The following is a 16,561-nucleotide window of genomic DNA, read 5'->3' as shown; positions in this document are numbered from 1 at the left end:
GTATAAGGAAGGAATTCAAATGTTAAAATATAAAAAAAGAAAAAATGAAGGAAGGGAAGTAGAAAAAAGAGCAATAGTATAAAGACAAGGACACAGGGAAGGAAAGAAAGTAATTAAAACAAGAATTAAATAAATGAGTGGAGAAAAAAAGAGAGGAAGGATACAATGAATGAAACAAGAAAGGAAGGACACAAGGAGGGACGTAGACAAAAAAGGACACAAACCTTTACAGAATGAGGAAGGGCATATGCAAGGAAAGAAAATAGGACACAAGGAAGCACACAAGGGAAGAAAAAGATCAACAAAGAAAGGACAAAGGAAATAGGAGACAAGGAAGAAATTAAAAGAATTGAAGAAATCAAGGGAGAACAGAAGGAAATAAGGACCTAATCAAGTGATTTAGGAAGCGAGTTTATGAGCAGGAAATGAGTCGCCATCCTGAGATCATGATGTTGGTTTAATAACGTCGATCTGCATCAGGAGAAGCTGGCGGCTCATTAACTGCTGTCCGTCTCATTAAAGTTCAAACGGTTTTGGCTCGGCGATCCGCAGCGAGCGATCCGAGGCCGACCTTCACATCGACGGGTCTGAAATGAATCGCACAGGAAGCGGACGCTTTCGCCAGGCAGATTTATTCCATCATTATCGACACGAAGCAGCAACGTCGATTAGAAACTCTAAATGTCAGAGGAGCGTTTACACAAACATCAATTTACAGACATCAATAATCATTTTACAGCAAAATCATTAAAAAAAATTATGTTTTTTAATGTTAAATCAGTTTCTACCTGGTTTGGATCATATTAAGCTTCAGATGAAACACAGAATAAACCCAAAACGTATCGATGGTGTAAAGACTCAAAAGTATTAGAACGGGCGGATTATCAGGAGCTGAAGTCATTCTAGTTATTTTCCCTCAGCTTCATGGAGCTAGCAAGATGCTAACGCTAGCATTTCTTTTCCCTTCTCACTAAAACATGCAATTAAGTAGCAAACGAATCCCCTTCCAGGTAAAAGTGCATTGGAAGATGCTTCATATTCAAGCTACGTCCAGACTCAATAAATACGAGTGGCTCATTTTCTTCTGGTGGTTTAGTTTTCTGTCTGACCTACAGGGGGAAGAAATAACGAGAGGAAAACAAAGATGGAGTATTTCCCTTCAGTTTTCTCCCAGTTTGAGTCGAGCGAACTCGTTCGCCATCTGCAGCGCCTCCTGCAGGCACTGCGTGTTTTTGCCCGTCGCCTGTGCCGACATGTCTTTGCCGCCGCCTTTTCCGTCCAGCAGGGGGCACAATTCCTGAACCCACTCGCTAGCCTTCAGGCCGCGGTTTGCCACGTCCTGCAGAAGAAGAGGGAAGGCATTCAGTGGGAGACTGTTCAAAACAAAACACTCCTGAAATGTTTCAAAGTATCTGCGACCAACATTTCTAAAGCAGCTGTCCTGTTTCCATGGTTTTTTTATCAACCTTTTAGCACAGGGACATGAACGTGCTAAGCTAACATTAGCAAAACAAACATAGCTAGGCTAAACCAAGCTAAAAGCTAATGTAAGATCATGATACATTAGCTTAATTTGGGCTGAACTGATCTAAACAGATACAAACAACCAAGCTAAAATTAGATTAAGGTTAAGATAGCAAGCTAGGCTAGGCTAAATGAAGCCTAGGTGGGAAAAATAAAACAAAAAATTTAATTAAGACCGACAAAGCTAACACTGATTAACCCGAGACAAGACATAGAAAACTAAGATAGGTCAAGCAAAACCTTTTAACCGAAGGTGGATTTTGCAAGGCTAGGCTACACTACATTTAGCTACATTAGATTAAGCTAGAACTTCGCTAGAATAAAAGACAAAAAAATCAAATTAAGCAGTTTGAGTAAGGCTACAATAAGCTAAACTATAAGTTAAAGACGCTAAAGTCTAAGATAATTTTAGCAAAGCTAAATGATAAATAAAAACTGAAGTAAATTAAGGCAAGCTAAAAAAGTAAATATAACATAATGCAGCTTCACCTGTGCTAAAGTGAATTAGCATGAATCAACATTAACTAAGAAACAATAAAAGCTAAATTAATAGAAACTAAATTTAGATTTGGTAAGAAAATAGATAAAGGCAATTTGTTAGTTACTACTTTTTGTAAAACTAAAAACTGTTGCTCTATAGTCAAACTTTTCTCTTTGGCATCATATAATCCTATTTATCTAATGCCAAATAACCTAAAAGTCCAGTTTTAAGTAAGTAAGTTATTTCTTTATCAGATTTGTGGAAAATGCACAGATATAAAGAATGACTTGTGTGAATGAGTGTCATACCTGAGGAACCTGACACAGACAGGTGATTTTACCAGCATCAGGGTCAACAGTGAACAACATGGCTGCCGTCTGCGGCGACTGGCTCTTCAGCAGCTTCAGCGACTCATTCAGAGCCTGAAGAAGAAAAAAAAAAAACGTTGGATGTTATTCTTTACATCTGGATAAAAGGCAACAAGGTAATTCTTTTACACAGCACAGCTACATGCTACGTTTGTCATAGTCAAGCTAGCATAACTGAGCTACTTTCCTGTCCTTTGTTATATATATTTTTTTATTAAAACTTATTTGTTTTCTAGTTGAGTTAGTAGTAAAGCATTGCGTCTGTTTTTCTTTTATACGTTTAAGATTTATGTTGTGAACTTAACAGCTAAAACCAATGCTAACCAGCTAAAACCTGGTTAGCGAGCAGCTTCTTGCCCTCCTGCAGGGAGACGCTGCAACGCGTCTATACAGCGATCAGGCAGTTCTCAAACCTCAAAAACACCAAACTGAACTTCATGTAATTCTAAGTATTTCATGGACCCTGTAGGATACAATCCAGCCGTTTACCTTCGCTGAGGCTCCGGTTTCCATCTCCATGATGAGGAGCGGCTGGTTGGGCTTGTTCTCGATCTCCTCCTTCGTCTTCTCCAGGACTCTCTTCTGGATGTCGGCCTTGTAGCTGCGGTCCAGGTCGTCCATGGTCTTCTTCAGAGCCTTCAGCGTCTCCCTCATCTCGTCCTTCTGCCACTGAGAGATCAGGGCCGTGCCTATGGACTGCAGGCGACACCGAAACGTTAAAACGGAAACGCAAAGAGAGGCGCTGAAGCGCCGAGGCTCCGCCCACCTCGGTCATGTCGGCGATTTCTTTCTGCACGTCTTTGTTCGGCGATGTCTGCTGCTTCACTTTGTCTCCCAGAGCGGACAGGGACAGACGCAGGGCGTCGGCTTTCCGATGGGCCTGCAGGAAAACAAGGAAGGAAACAGTCAAAGAAAAAACAAGAAAAAAATCCACTGAGGAAGATTAAAGACAATAAAAATAAAATGTCTTCAGGGTCAGTGGAGACTTGGAAAAACTTTTTCTTTCAACTCCAATTTTTATCTCATTAAAAATTACTTACTTTTGTGTTCAATTCTTTTGTTGTTAAGTTCAGAAAGAAATTGCCAATCAACAACCGAAATAAGAATAGAATTATATATTAGTTGGACTCAAGCACAAATTTTAAATTGACTTCTTTGCAGGATCTGTAATTAGTTAATCAACCTTGTGACTGAAAACTAAATAAAAACAGATAAATAAGCAACATTTTCAATTCAAAAACACTTTTTGCTGGTAAATTATTGACAAAAATCAATAATGATTTAGATAAAAAAAAATAAAATAAATAAAATCAACTCTTTTTTCCTAAAAGGTTAATCAAGTTAAATAAATACATTTTTTGTACTAAACAATATTTTGGCAGAAAACAAAACAAAACAACAACAAAAAAACTATTTTTACCTAAAAGAAAATTTAGGCAAAGAGAAAAAAAAGGAAGGTGACGACATAATAAGTGCATTATTTTTATATTTCTACTTTGCTTTGTGCGAGTCTCCGACCTTCTGGGCTTCAGTTCCAGTCACGGCGACGATGCGGCGGATGCCCTTAGCGATGGCCTCCTCTGAAACGATGACGAACGGCGCAGCGTGACCCGAGTTCTGCAGATGGCTGCGGATAACGGAGACAGCGGCGCATTACTGACCGCGCTGCAGACGAGGGAGCAGGAAGCAGGAAGACGCAGGAGAAGAGGCGGCAGATTCAGAGCGACAGCAGGAGGCGCAGCAGGAATTTAATACTTTAGTAACAGAAATAATGCAGCAATCATGAAAGAAACTAACTGTACAGGCCACCAGGGGGCGCTGTGAGGCCTCAGCCAGAAATAAACAACTAAAATATAAGTTATTATTTCTGATGCTCATTTTGAGTATTTATAAACAATGCTCTTTTCTCATCTTAAATACAAAATGTTTATTTATTTTTTTTAGTTGTGGCTTTCTTATTTCTCTTTTTGCTTTTTCAGCTTCTGGTTTTGAGTCTCTAAACTCCAGTTAACGAATAAATTAGTTGACAAAAATCCGGTAATCAGGTTATTGAATATTTATTTCCATTTTTATTTATGAATTTTGACATGCATTTTAACACAGGAACAAGTTATTTACCAAGAACACAAAACAGCCAAACCACAGACAGAAATAAGATAAAAACAAAACAGAAATAAAAATAGAAAAAACAAACATGGTGCTTATATTGGTGTAGATTATTGATTATTTTTAAAAGGTTGTTTTTGTTTTGTACTAATGTAATTATAGTAGAAGCCTCTGCCATATTTCTCTGTATTTGCAAACAGATCTTTTAATTTTAAAAGAAGTGTAAGTTGTGGATTACTGATCAAACCTAGTCGTGCTCTCTACTCACGTTCCGCCGCAGAACTCGATGGAGGTCATGGACCCGGCGGGACTGTTGGGGTCGTCGAGCAGCTCCTGGACCGGGATGCCGACGGAGACGACTCGGACCGGGTCGGGGTAGGTCTCATCGAACACGGCGCGCAGACCCTGGATGGCCTTGGCTGCAGCCAGCGGGGCCTCCATGGCGAACACCGGCTGCAGAGCGACCAGCGGGTAAATCTCACCACAAAATCACCATTTTAGAACCAGACTCCATTTTTCCTGTTCCATCCAGACTGACTAACAAAATGTTTGCAGAACTTCAGAGGTTTTGTTTTAGACTTTCATATCCACACGGCAAGTCCAGACGCTCAGTTCAGATGTTTTAATGTTGTTTTTTTCTAATCCAGAGTTTCCCAGCCCTCACTGCCCTGCATGTTCTTTCACCAAATGGAGACTGTAGGCTCCCTGTTAAAGACTAATTGATTAATGAATTAGTTTATGATCATTCCAATAATCGATTCATCATGATTAATCCCTGGTTTAGATTATCTTAACTTGGATTTTACAGAAAAACAAAAATCTGAATTTGAATCATTTCACCAACCTTTGCATCTTTGATCATGGCACAAGCGATCTCCTCGGTCCGGCGGATCTCTCCGGTGCTCAGAGCTCCTTTGGCTGTGAAGTCGAAGCGCAGGCGATCCGGAGCGACCAGGGAGCCCCTCTGGTCCGCCTCGCCCAAAACGCTGCGCAGAGCAAAGTTTAAGATGTGCGTGGCCGTGTGGTTGCTCATGATCGGCCGCCTGCGAGCCTGGAAACACGAATGTTTGTTGTTTTTAGCTGCAGAGACGAAGAAGTCAGACCAAATGAGAAAACCAAGACTTTCCACCTCGTCGATGTGCAGAGTGACCCGGTCTCCGACTTTCAGGGTTCCGTAGACGGTTCCGATGTGGAGAACGTAACCGCCCCGAACCTGCGTGTTCTTCACGGTGAACTCCATCCGCTGCAGAGAAACACAGAAAATAAACCTGTGGTCAGAACCGGAACCAGCAGAGAACTGAAAATAACGACAGGTCAGAGATCAGAGCCGGACTATTTTCTGTCAAATAAAACTTCTGCCTGTATAAAATTTTATTCAAAAACTTTCAACTAAAAATGTCGTTTAAAGCTGCAAAAGTGACACAAACCCCTGAAAAAAAGACACCTTTTAGTTTTCAATGATTACCTCCTCGGGGGGAAAAGTGCTTTTTAAAGAACCACCATTTATTTCTGCCATTTCTAATATTTAAAATAAAATAAAATCGTTTGCAAGGATGTGTTCAGTTTTATCGCGATAAATTCTGGGACAATTTATCGTTCAGCAAAATTTGTTGTTGTAGTTTGGCTCTAACAGTTAATAGTGCAACTCGAATAAAAAACACATTTTGGAAATATTTATTCCGTAATTTCTTTTTTCAAAAAGAAAGCGAAGAAATTTATTAATTTCAGATTTTAAAAATCTGAAATGTTATTTTCCAGCCAAATGTTCACAGCATAATGAACGGTCCATGTTTAACTGCGTTTGTGGCACCTACATCGTCAGAGCTGTCGTCCTCCCGCAGCATGTAGCCCTCGTCGAACGTCTGGCCGCCCTGCTCTGCGTAGAAGGACGTCTGGTCCAGCAGCACGCCGCACTCCTGACCCGTGGTCACCTCCTGGCAGAAGGCGCGGTCCCGCCGCAGAGCCAGCACCGTGGCAGAGGTCGGCTGAAACTCTGAAGGCGACATACACCGTCAGCCTTTGTGAACGCAGCCGGAACGCGCAGCCGGAGCGCCCAGCCTGAACGCCCAGCCTGAACGCGCAGCCGGAGCGCGCAGCCGGAACGCGCAGCCTGAACGCGCAGCCGGAGCGCCCAGCCTGAACGCGCAGCCTGAACGCGCAGCCGGAGCGTCACCAACCGTAGTTCCCGTTCTCCTCGGAGGTGTATCTGTATTTGGGAGAGTCGTCTGTGGCCGGAACCTGCTGGTTCCTCAGCTCCTCGATGGCGTAGATGTCCAGCATGATGTGGTCCTCGCCTCCAGCTCCTTTGCCCTGAGACTTCAGCTGAGAAAACACAGCAAGTTACAGGCTTGAGTTGGAAACTGACGGAATAATCAGGCAGGGAGTCGGAGCACAAAGACAAAACTAAACAAATCATTTGTTCCAAAGGGTTTAAATCCAGACCTGCGTTGTCACCGTTTACATTTACTTGAGTAACTTTTTTGGAAAAAAAACAAAAATATACTTTTAGCTACTCTTTCTTTGGTCAAATTTCTGGATTTTCTGCCCACTGAGTGAAAACAAACATGTTTTAACCAGAAATTCACCAGAATCAGACACACACCTGCAGATTTTGATAAAGTTTCATAAGTTTTGAATTTAAAGAAACTGATTTGGAAACATTTTATTTTACTTGTATGAATTATTGCAGATTTCTTCTTTAAAATTCCCAAAATTCCAATTTTTGGTCTATTTGATAATATTGGATAATTTTTAAATATAAAATTATTTATAATTTAATTTTTACCAAATTTTTTTTATTGTTAATCTTATTATTTCTTGAACGTTTTACTTGAGTAAAAATATGTTGGAGTTCATGGCGGCCGAACCAACAGAACATCAGCGCGGACGTCATTAGTTTAATTGGAACTGATTTTAATTTAATGAACCATTAAATGTGTGTAAGATGATTGTTTTTTATTTCTGCTTCCTTCTCACCTGTGCAGCTTTTTTCTCCTCCTCGAACGCAGCCAGGTTCACCTCCATGCCCTTCTCCTCGGCGATGAGCGAGGTCAGGTCCAGAGGGAAGCCGTACGTGTCGTACAGCAGCCAAGCTGTGTCGCCTGGGGAAACATGGCGGCTGGTTAAACCATCAGGAGACGAGCAAACCTGGAGCTACGTTCATTACACAGCAATGAACGTTGTGTTATTACCTGAACTATGAATGTTTGCATCTTGTAATCAGTGTTGTAACCTTTTCTCAATGTGAAACAACTGACTGAAACGCTCAATAAGAGATTAGAGTCGCGTTTCGGCCCGTTCCAGCAGCGCAGGGTTTGAACTTTAGCTATAAAACAAAACCTCCCATTGTTTCTCAACCCAGATCTTTTAATAACAAACAACAAAAAATATTGTCCAAACCACTCAATGAGTGGATTAGTGAAAAAAACAACAGATTTCCCAAATATTAAATCTTAATTGGTAAAATCCTCCAGATGTTTAGAAACTTCCAGATTAAAAAAAGAGGAGAAACGGGACAGCAAAGCCCAAGTTTTCACTAAATTCTTGCGTCTAAACTCAAACTCACCCGGGATGGTCTTGCAGTCTCCCAGGCTCATAATCTTCCTGTCCAGGATGCGGCGCCCTCTGCTGAGCGTTTTGAGGAACTGCGTCTCCTCCTCGTTTATGACGTCCTTCACCATTTCTGGGTCTTTCCTCAACTCTGGGAAAGCGTCGCCCTTCAGATTCATAGCAAATTCATTGTAAATTTATTGCAAATTATCGCAAAGTATAAATTTTTTTAAAAACCCTGGAACAACGATAGACATGGTGTTGATTTCAGTTGAGCAAGTCCATTATTTTTCATCTACATCTGAACTTGATATAAAATATGAGATGAAACTCACCAGGGAATCGACCACCACATCCACCAGCGAGGCGAAGAACCCCCTCTGAGCGCCAAGCTTCTCATGGGAATAACGAACCGCACGACGCAGGATCCTCCTCAACACGTAGCTGGACAGAAACCCAGACAGGACGGTTAAAAGGTGGAGCAACAAACAATTAAAACACTGCAAACTATTGCTAAGTCGCCAAAAAAATCCAGGTCACCAACTGAGTGGAAACAAAGGCTAAAAATGGTGGATATGTTGGAAAAAATGCATCTTCATAAATAAATTTTTTTTTCTTTTTAATTACAGCTGCATCGATCAGATATTTATATTTGTATCGGCCTCAATACTGAAAAAAATTCTAGATGGGTATTGGTAATTTGGTGCTTTATTATTAATTTACTTTACATTTAGCTGTTCTAATTGCACTTTTTGAACCTTTTGAAAGGTTTGTTGCAGTTTATTTTTACTTTTGACCAATGCAGTCAACCCATTGTTTTTGTCAGTTTCTGTTTATCATTTATTTTGCACCGACTGAACAAATCAAAGTTGATTTTACATGTTTGTGAAGCTGAGATATCTGTGTATTTAAGTGAGCTGTACTGATGTAAAGTGATCAAATACATTTGTAATTCAGTACATTTATGTCTTTGTTAAATAAAAAGAAATGTTTTAATTCAATGTTTTTCTGAATCGGTTTCGGCTGATACTGAACCTGAGATATTGGTCTCAGATTTGGAAAAAGTGGATCGGTGCATCTCTAGATGGAACATGGGGAAAGTCTTTAAGGTGTATAGATTATAGATCATTTTATAAATTAATAAGTTGTTTTTAAATCGCTGGTCTTTGTTAAAGTTCTGATTTGAATTGCATAAACCTAAAAAGAGTCACATTTTTAAAAAACGGTTCCCTCCCACCCTCTGCCCGTGTTGTCGGGCCGCCCGCCGTCCGACAGGGAGATGGTGATGGTGCGGGCGTGGTCGGCGAGGACGCGGTACGCCATGTCGATGCCGTCGACATCATCAGCGCCAACTTTGCCGGTGTAAGGTCGAGCCCCCGTACCCTGAGAAAAAAATCATTTCCAATTTATTGTGCAGAACAATCTGCTGTCAAAAACACCTTCATGGACAATATGTTGTCCTAGAGCGACAATATTCCTTCAATCCTGCTTTGGTTGTTTGTTTTTATTTTGAACTCATTTATTGTTCTGTTATTATTTTATGTATGTAAACAAAATTGCTCTTCAAAACATATTAATCATGATAATGGAAATTACATTTGAGTTTGTAGTGCCATTAATTGATTAATTGGTTCCTGCAGCAGGTTGAGCTCTTTTCTTTCTGCAGGATTGGCATCTTCTATCTTTTAAAATCTACAATCTGTTTTTCCACATCCTGATTGTTGAGTTGTGTGTTAAAGTTGCAGTTTGTGTCTCCGGTCAGGAATAATCCAGGTGTTTTCTCGTACCTTCTGGATGGCCTCAAAATATGGGACGAAGAGGTCGGTGTCGTAGTTGGACATTTTGTTCTGGAGGACGGAGACGAGGCGCTCCAGACCCATCCCAGTGTCGATGCTCTTCTTAGGTAGAGGCTTCAGCTCCGTCTCAGACTCTCTGCAAACAGAAAGGATTTTAGTGATTCTAACAGACCTAAACCGAGAAACGTTTAGTCTGACTAATCTTCAGACAATGAGAACTAGAGTCTGGCTTTGTATCGAGGTTTCTAGCAAACATTAGATTGCAGTTTGAATATCCACCACTTTCAAGGACTTTGGAAAGAAATCCAGCACTTTCCAAACCTTTAAAACGCTAAATTGAAATTCAAGCATTTTCAATCATTTTAGCACGAACCCAGCTGCTTGGTACGTCTGACCGGACCTACCTGTTGAACTGGATGAACACCAGGTTCCAGATCTCCAGCACGTTGGGGTCGTCCATGTTCACCAGGTGAGACGCGTCCCTCCCTCCGATCCGGTCGTAATGGATCTCACTGCAGGGGCCGCAGGGGCCGGTGTCTCCCATCTCCCAGAAGTTATCCTTCATGCTTCCCGGCAGGATGCGAGCCTCGTCCACGCTGCAGCAGCAACAAAATGGATTTTATCACTAAGGCGAACCTTGAGGAGTGTTTATATTTCTGAACATAACTGCATAAAGTGCATTTTGAATCCCACAACGGACTCTGTTTGGACTGTTTCTCTTCCTGTTCCGCCATCTTTATTTCAATATCAACTGATTCCACTTGAAACACAACTAACCCCCAAAAATAACATTTTTATTTTATATTTGATAAACTATTTGATATTTGATAAACTGTCTAGTAGGTTTTTAGGGTTCTATCTTTATGTTTCAGCGTGAATTTTGATATAAATTTCTTTAGTTAGAGGTGAAACCCTCACATCTAAAATATCACAGCAAGTTAAAAATCAGACTCACCCCAGATCCATCCAGATCTGTTTGCACTCCAGGTCAGGCTCCAGGCCTGCGTCGGCGTTTCCCCCAAAATAAGTGACATACAGCCGATCGATGGGAATCCCAAACTCCTCAGTCAGCAGCTCCAGAGCCATCTTACAGGCCAGTTGCTGGGGACAGAAAGAGAAAAACATCGAGGACTTTGCATCTTCAGTCCGACTCACTTCTGAGAGACAAAACAAAGCGTCCGTACCTTGAAGTAGTCCCCGAAGGACCAGGACCCCAGCATCTCAAAGAAGGTGTGGTGGTAGACATCTTTGCCGACGTCGTCCAGGTCGTTGTGTTTTCCTCCGGCACGGATGCATTTCTGAGTGTTGGCCGCGCGCCGCAGCTTGGCCATGGGATGCGACGGGTCGATGGTGTTCAGGAAGATCGGCTTGAACTACCAGAAAGAATAAACGACAAAATAAAACACCTCTGAGCTCTGCTCTCCTTTCAGTTTAATAATAATCTGAAGAAAAGGTTGGAAATCCCGCTGCTTCTACCTGATTCATGCCGGCGTTGGCGAACAGCAGCGTGGGATCGTCCAGAGGAATCGTGGACGAGGAGTGAACATACTGGTGCTCATAACGGATAAAAAAGTCAATAAACTTTTGCCGAATTTGAGCTGCGCTCAAAGACGAATCCATTCTGAATCAGCTTTCTGAAGAGCAAAACAGGAAGGTAACAAGGTAAGTGCTTTATACAAAACATGTTCATTACATTTTTTGCACAAAATGATTCTCAGACAATAAGATTTCATTCTGCTCACTTCTGCCTGCTATGATCTCCTTTCAGAATGAGCTGTTTTAGGGAGTCCTGTCACTTTAAATCCAAATAAGTTGCTGGGTTTGCATTCACACACAGAAAGTGGCTGCGAACAGATGCTTAAATACATAACTGTACATCTTTGAAAAGCATTAATAGAGCCTCCTGCACAACCAACAAGAATGCAGCAAGACGCTTCTGGATGGTCAGTTCACAACAAAACACTTGTCATTTCCAGTAGCCATTGTAGAGAGCATGCAGGTAAAACCTGCTGCAGCTCGGCTGGGGTTGCTAGGTAACGGGCCAGGCTCCGCTGGGGTTGCTAGGTAACGGGCCAGGCTCGGCTGGGGTTGCTAGGTAACGGTAGAGTGCCAGTTAAATGTGACACAACAATCAGGAAATTCAGGCACCACCAAAAAATAAATAAATTAAAAATTATGGTTTTATTTTTAGTTCCTCTATTGTTTACAGAAGCAGTAAAGACCCAGATGTAAAATGTGAATTTTGCATAATTGGTCCCTTTTAAGGAGGAACTCCAGACCAGGATTTTAAGGTGGCTGCATTTTTTTCCATGTCAGGCACAAAAAAAAAAAACAGTTGTGAGCTTTTCAGAGGTTATAGCAGAAAAAATAAGGCTGCACCAGTCTTCTGCTTTCCCTCGTTCTTCTTCTTGTAGGATTTCAGCTAATGCTTTTCTCAGTCACAATCATTCTCCTCGTGATGCTAAGGAAGCTCTGCATTGGTGGGCACATGGTTCTTCAGAGCTTTCTGGACCCTATTGCACATCCTGCAGCTCAACCTTCAGCTGCTCCTTTAGCTGTAATATTCTCAGCTGCAACTTCCTGCATCTGGTGCAAAATGATTTTCCAACACAAGAAGACAATAATCCCCAAAACACTCTCTTGTCCTTCATAGCTGATTAGATTTGCTTAAGCTGTTTCACAGGTTCACCTGTGCTGATAGGATGTTAGCTCGTCGATTTGGACTAAAATCCTGATGAGAACGCAGTTGTTCTTTTCTGCAGAGCTGTTTTACTGCTAAACAGACCAAACAAAGGGCGTGAGGGGATAAAGAGAGAAACCAGGCACTTTAAATACAACTTCCCTTTACTACGGTTTAATTTTTAAGGTATGAATCTCGACCTTCAGCCTCGTCTTTTTCCTTTTGGCGTCGACCGACAGCAGCTCAGTAATCCTGACAGACAGCCGAGTTTTAACAATGCAATTAGCTGCACCCTTCATTCAGCATAATAAACCACACCTTTAAATTCATCATGTTTTCACACAGCAAAGTTGTGAGTTAAAAAGTATGTAATAAAAGTTTCTTGCTAAATGCATCAGAAACTTATGAAAAAGAAGATGATTTATTGATTTTGTCCTATTTTTATCCAATGAGATAAAAAAAATGATATCAAATATTTTGGCTTTTTCCACAGTGAATAAACATAATCGTGGCTACACAAGTGTAGCTTCAGTATAAATCACACTGTGGAGTTAAAAAGGTGCAGAGATGAATCCTCCAGGGGAAACTGTGGAAAACCAGGAACCTTCACAGCAGGTCTAATCTGCTCTGCAGGGCCCAAAGGGGCCAGATGGAAAACAGCCTGCTGTCCCTGTCCTGACTGCAAGGTCTGTTTATGATGGGATGGAAATACTGCAGGATGTAGCTTGATGGAGCACATCGGGGATTTGCCCTGCTAATAAATATAAAAGGTGTTGGTGTAGATTCTGAGTGATTCTTGTGAATAATCACTCAGAATCAGCCAAATCGAATCTCAATTATCAACAGGCCTAAATACTTCCTGTGATATAATGCATTACATTTATTATACCGTTCATTAGTTTTATAAAAGTTCACTGCAGCACCTCTTTGTACTCTAAAAACATGTTGTGAGTTTTACATAAAGTAGGATTTTATGATCACACCAAGCTGTAAATGACAGCAGAAATGGGAAATTCTAATTTCTAAATTATATTATTTCTTTTATTCCTTTTCTATATTCTAGTACATTTGTTTTTGTCTACTGGAATGTAAAAAAAATCACCTAAAAATGAACAGTATCTAATTTCTTTCTGCCTTTGAATAAACAAACATGCTGCACTGAAGGTGATTGATTTATTAAAACTGATTGTTAAGCTTATTGTCAAGATAGTTAAGTGTTTAATTCTCCGGACAGAAATATAAACTAACAATAGAACACATAAACTGTATTTATACGACAACATGAAGAGAAAAAATGACACTAAGCTGGTTTAACTGCTTGTTTTTACTCTTAGCCGAAGAGAAACAAGCTGAGCTGGCGTTAGCAGGCTAACATGTTAGTTAGCCTTGAAGGGATAATTCTATTTTTCCAGGCTAAATTCAATAACTCGGAGCAAATATATCACAGGCAACAGGCGCAGATAAACTTGTTATTGCCGTGTATTTACACAGAGGATCATGATAATACTCACAGAAGTCGCTGTTACCACAGAATGAATCGGTTTCTGGTCCCAGAATCACCGCCTTGATCCACGCTGCTCGGCCAAAAGGGAAGCCTGAATCCAACGAACACGCCCATGAAGGCCGCTGATTGGTCTGAGGGCAGCGCTACGTCGGCAGTACTTGATTCCCATTGGACAATGTCACTGTCTGTTTTAGACCATCCCGCCACATCAGTGGTACAAACTTCAGAGGCTCGGCTGATGCAATGGAGGAGACGCAGGTGTCAATGTCGGTACCTTTCTCCTGAACCAGCTTTTATTTATTTATTTATTTATTTATTTATTTATTTATTTATTTACTTTATGTTTTTTAAATACAATTTTATAATTCTAAATTTTTATTTAATTCTTTTTATTTACATGTGTATTGTATTTTCTTTTTTAATAATAACTTTTATTTTTATGTAAGAACTCCTTGTTATCTTAATCTTACACATCGAGTTGATTGGATTTTTAAAAAATTTTCTGTTCTTCCTTACTAATCATCTCCATGTCCATTTTCGTTTGCTTATCTTTTCATTCAGATCTCACAGCAGCGTTTCATGCATATAACATACTGGTTGAAAATAAAATCTTAACGATACCAGTGAAAAACAACAAATTAAACATAAACATTGTTTCCCTTGGATAATTTGGTTTGGGCCCGTTTAAGAACGAAGTGGCTTTGCTATTAATTTGAGATTTTTACAAAGAAAATATTCTTAAACATTTATTTAGGTACAAGAGCAAGCATTTTTATTTTATTAAATTTTAATTTTCTCTTTTCATCAATTACACTTTGCTAAATCCAGCAAGTGTTGGGCAATGCTTGCAATGCTTGTCAAAAATATATGGAGAAAAACAACAGAAAACCGAGGACAATATAACCCTCCAAAATGTTTTAGAAAATATCTTAATTGTCATTTAATATAGCAACTGTTTCTTCAAAAATTAGACTAACGTGCTTTTTAAAAATATTGTAAATTTAGTACATTATTGTAGAGATAAAGGTAAATCATTTTAGTTTTAACTCCCTCCTGCTAAATATGTTTGCCTCATTAGCAAAAGGTATGGACATCACTGCATAAATATTTAAAAAGACAATATTGGGTCAAAAGGCCCCCCGGAACGTTTCTCCACCAGCTGTAGTTCACCGGGGACAGTTTTGTCGAACGGTTCATCTCAGTCCGTCATGCCGACCGATACAAAGCGAGTTCGCGGGCCTGAGGCGTCTCAGAGTCCGCTCCTGTTCTGGTCCCGACCCGCAGAGGTTCTCCCTTCTCACGGACCCAGAGAGGACGGTCGCCAGCGGGACCAGGTTGACGTGCGGCCGGTGTTTGTCCGCTGCGGCCTAGTGAGTCAAGCTAAAGGTTCCGCTTACATCGAGGCTGGAAACACCAAGGTGCTGTGTTGCGTTTACGGACCGCGGGAGACGGAGCGGAAAGATGAGACTGACATGAAATCTGGAAGGTAAGGGCTGTTTATTAACCATGTTAATTATTCTCAGTCGTCTTACTCACAGAAAGCAGGATTGGAATAAAAAAACTCTTTTAGATTTTTTTTCTGTTTTTTGTCATTTCTTTTTTAGAACAAAAAAAAAACTTTAAAAAATCTAAATTGAATTGAGTATGGGGGGGGGGGAAATCTGAGATTTTATTTTCAAGTTGTATCATCCAGCCCAGTGGTTTGTTTTCTGATTCCAGTGTTAAAACAGTCCTGGTGTGTTTTGACTGACTCTCTGTCTCTCTGTCTGTGTCTCAGACTGACCACCGACATGCGCTTCGCTCCGTTTTCCTGCCCGGAGCGCGGCTCCTGGATCCAGGGCAGCCAGGACAAGGACTTCTCCCTGATGCTCCAGGAGAGCTTGCAGCCGGCTGTCTGCCTCCATAAGTATCCGCGCTCTCAGATCGAGGTCAACGTCATGGTTCTGGAGAACAGCGGCTCGGTTCTGGCCCACGCCGTCACCTGCGCCTCCATGGCATTGTCGGACGCCGGGATTGAGATGTACGACTTGGTGCTGGGATGCTCCCTGCGCCAGGACGGCGGCTCCTACGTGGTTGACCCGACGTACCCGGAAGAGAACAGCTGGAGCTCGGGCAGCGGGGAGAAGCGAGGCGGGCTGACGGTGGCGTTCCTGCCCAGTCTGAACCAGGTGTCTGGGCTGCAGTCGGACGGTGAGATGGCGGAGGAGACGCTGACGGCGGGGATTCGGACCTGCATCGAGGGATGTTATAAACTGTATCCTGTTGTCCAGCAGGCTCTGATCAAGGCGGTTCGCAGGGCGGCTCTGCCACCAGCAGAGAGCTGAGAGACACTCTGGACCCACTTCTTCTTCTCTTCTGTCTTTATGTTCATTAACATCACTTGTTTTCTATCTGCAGTGTTACAAAAATAAACTTCATTCCTCAACAGCTGAACATGCAAACCTGTTTTTATACACTAGTTGGACCATTGCTTCCAGATTCAGAGTTTTCTACACTGCAAAAAGACCAAATTTTACCAAGTATTTTGGTCGAGTTTCTACTTCAAATATCTTA

At 41.3% G+C, this 16,561-nt stretch overlaps 2 protein-coding genes across 2 annotated transcripts; one reads left to right on the top strand and one right to left on the bottom strand.

Moving 5' to 3' along the window:
- Positions 1-615: 615 nt before the first annotated feature.
- Positions 616-14,110, bottom strand: aars1 (alanyl-tRNA synthetase 1). The gene is made up of 20 exons (XM_055027563.1): positions 14,016-14,110; positions 11,301-11,458; positions 11,009-11,197; positions 10,780-10,925; positions 10,229-10,420; positions 9,816-9,960; positions 9,266-9,411; positions 8,364-8,472; positions 8,045-8,195; positions 7,456-7,580; positions 6,657-6,801; positions 6,294-6,472; positions 5,609-5,722; positions 5,324-5,530; positions 4,748-4,932; positions 3,892-4,000; positions 3,140-3,253; positions 2,863-3,069; positions 2,314-2,427; positions 616-1,339 (listed from the first exon to the last, which is right to left on the bottom strand). Exons 2-20 carry the CDS (start codon positions 11,442-11,444, stop codon positions 1,160-1,162), a joined length of 2,901 nt encoding a protein of 966 aa, XP_054883538.1. The 5' UTR covers positions 11,445-11,458; positions 14,016-14,110; the 3' UTR covers positions 616-1,159.
- A 1,058-nt stretch (positions 14,111-15,168) lies between these two features.
- On the top strand, positions 15,169-16,441 carry exosc6 (exosome component 6). The gene is made up of 2 exons (XM_055042308.1): positions 15,169-15,494; positions 15,786-16,441. Exons 1-2 carry the CDS (start codon positions 15,217-15,219, stop codon positions 16,330-16,332), a joined length of 825 nt encoding a protein of 274 aa, XP_054898283.1. The 5' UTR covers positions 15,169-15,216; the 3' UTR covers positions 16,333-16,441.
- The last annotated feature ends 120 nt before the right edge of the window (positions 16,442-16,561 follow it).

The sequence above is a fragment of the Poeciliopsis prolifica genome, unplaced genomic scaffold, assembly GCF_027474105.1.
Source record: "Poeciliopsis prolifica strain line A6 unplaced genomic scaffold, Auburn_PproV2 SCAFFOLD001, whole genome shotgun sequence".
Classification (NCBI taxonomy): Eukaryota; Metazoa; Chordata; class Actinopteri; order Cyprinodontiformes; family Poeciliidae; genus Poeciliopsis; species Poeciliopsis prolifica.
This window is presented reverse-complemented; position numbering and strand designations above follow the sequence as displayed.

Coding starts and splice junctions, on each gene's coding strand:
- aars1 (XM_055027563.1), bottom strand. CDS start 11,444: ATGGATTCGTCTTTGAGCGCAGCTCAAATTCGGCAAAAGTTTATTGAC. Junction 4,933..5,323: donor CCATGATCAAAGATGCAAAG/GTTGGTGAAATG, acceptor GTCGCTCTGCAG/CCGGTGTTCGCCATGGAGGC. Junction 4,001..4,747: donor ATCGAGTTCTGCGGCGGAAC/GTGAGTAGAGAG, acceptor CGTTATCCGCAG/CCATCTGCAGAACTCGGGTC.
- exosc6 (XM_055042308.1), top strand. CDS start 15,217: ATGCCGACCGATACAAAGCGAGTTCGCGGGCCTGAGGCGTCTCAGAGT. Junction 15,495..15,785: donor ACTGACATGAAATCTGGAAG/GTAAGGGCTGTT, acceptor TCTGTGTCTCAG/ACTGACCACCGACATGCGCT.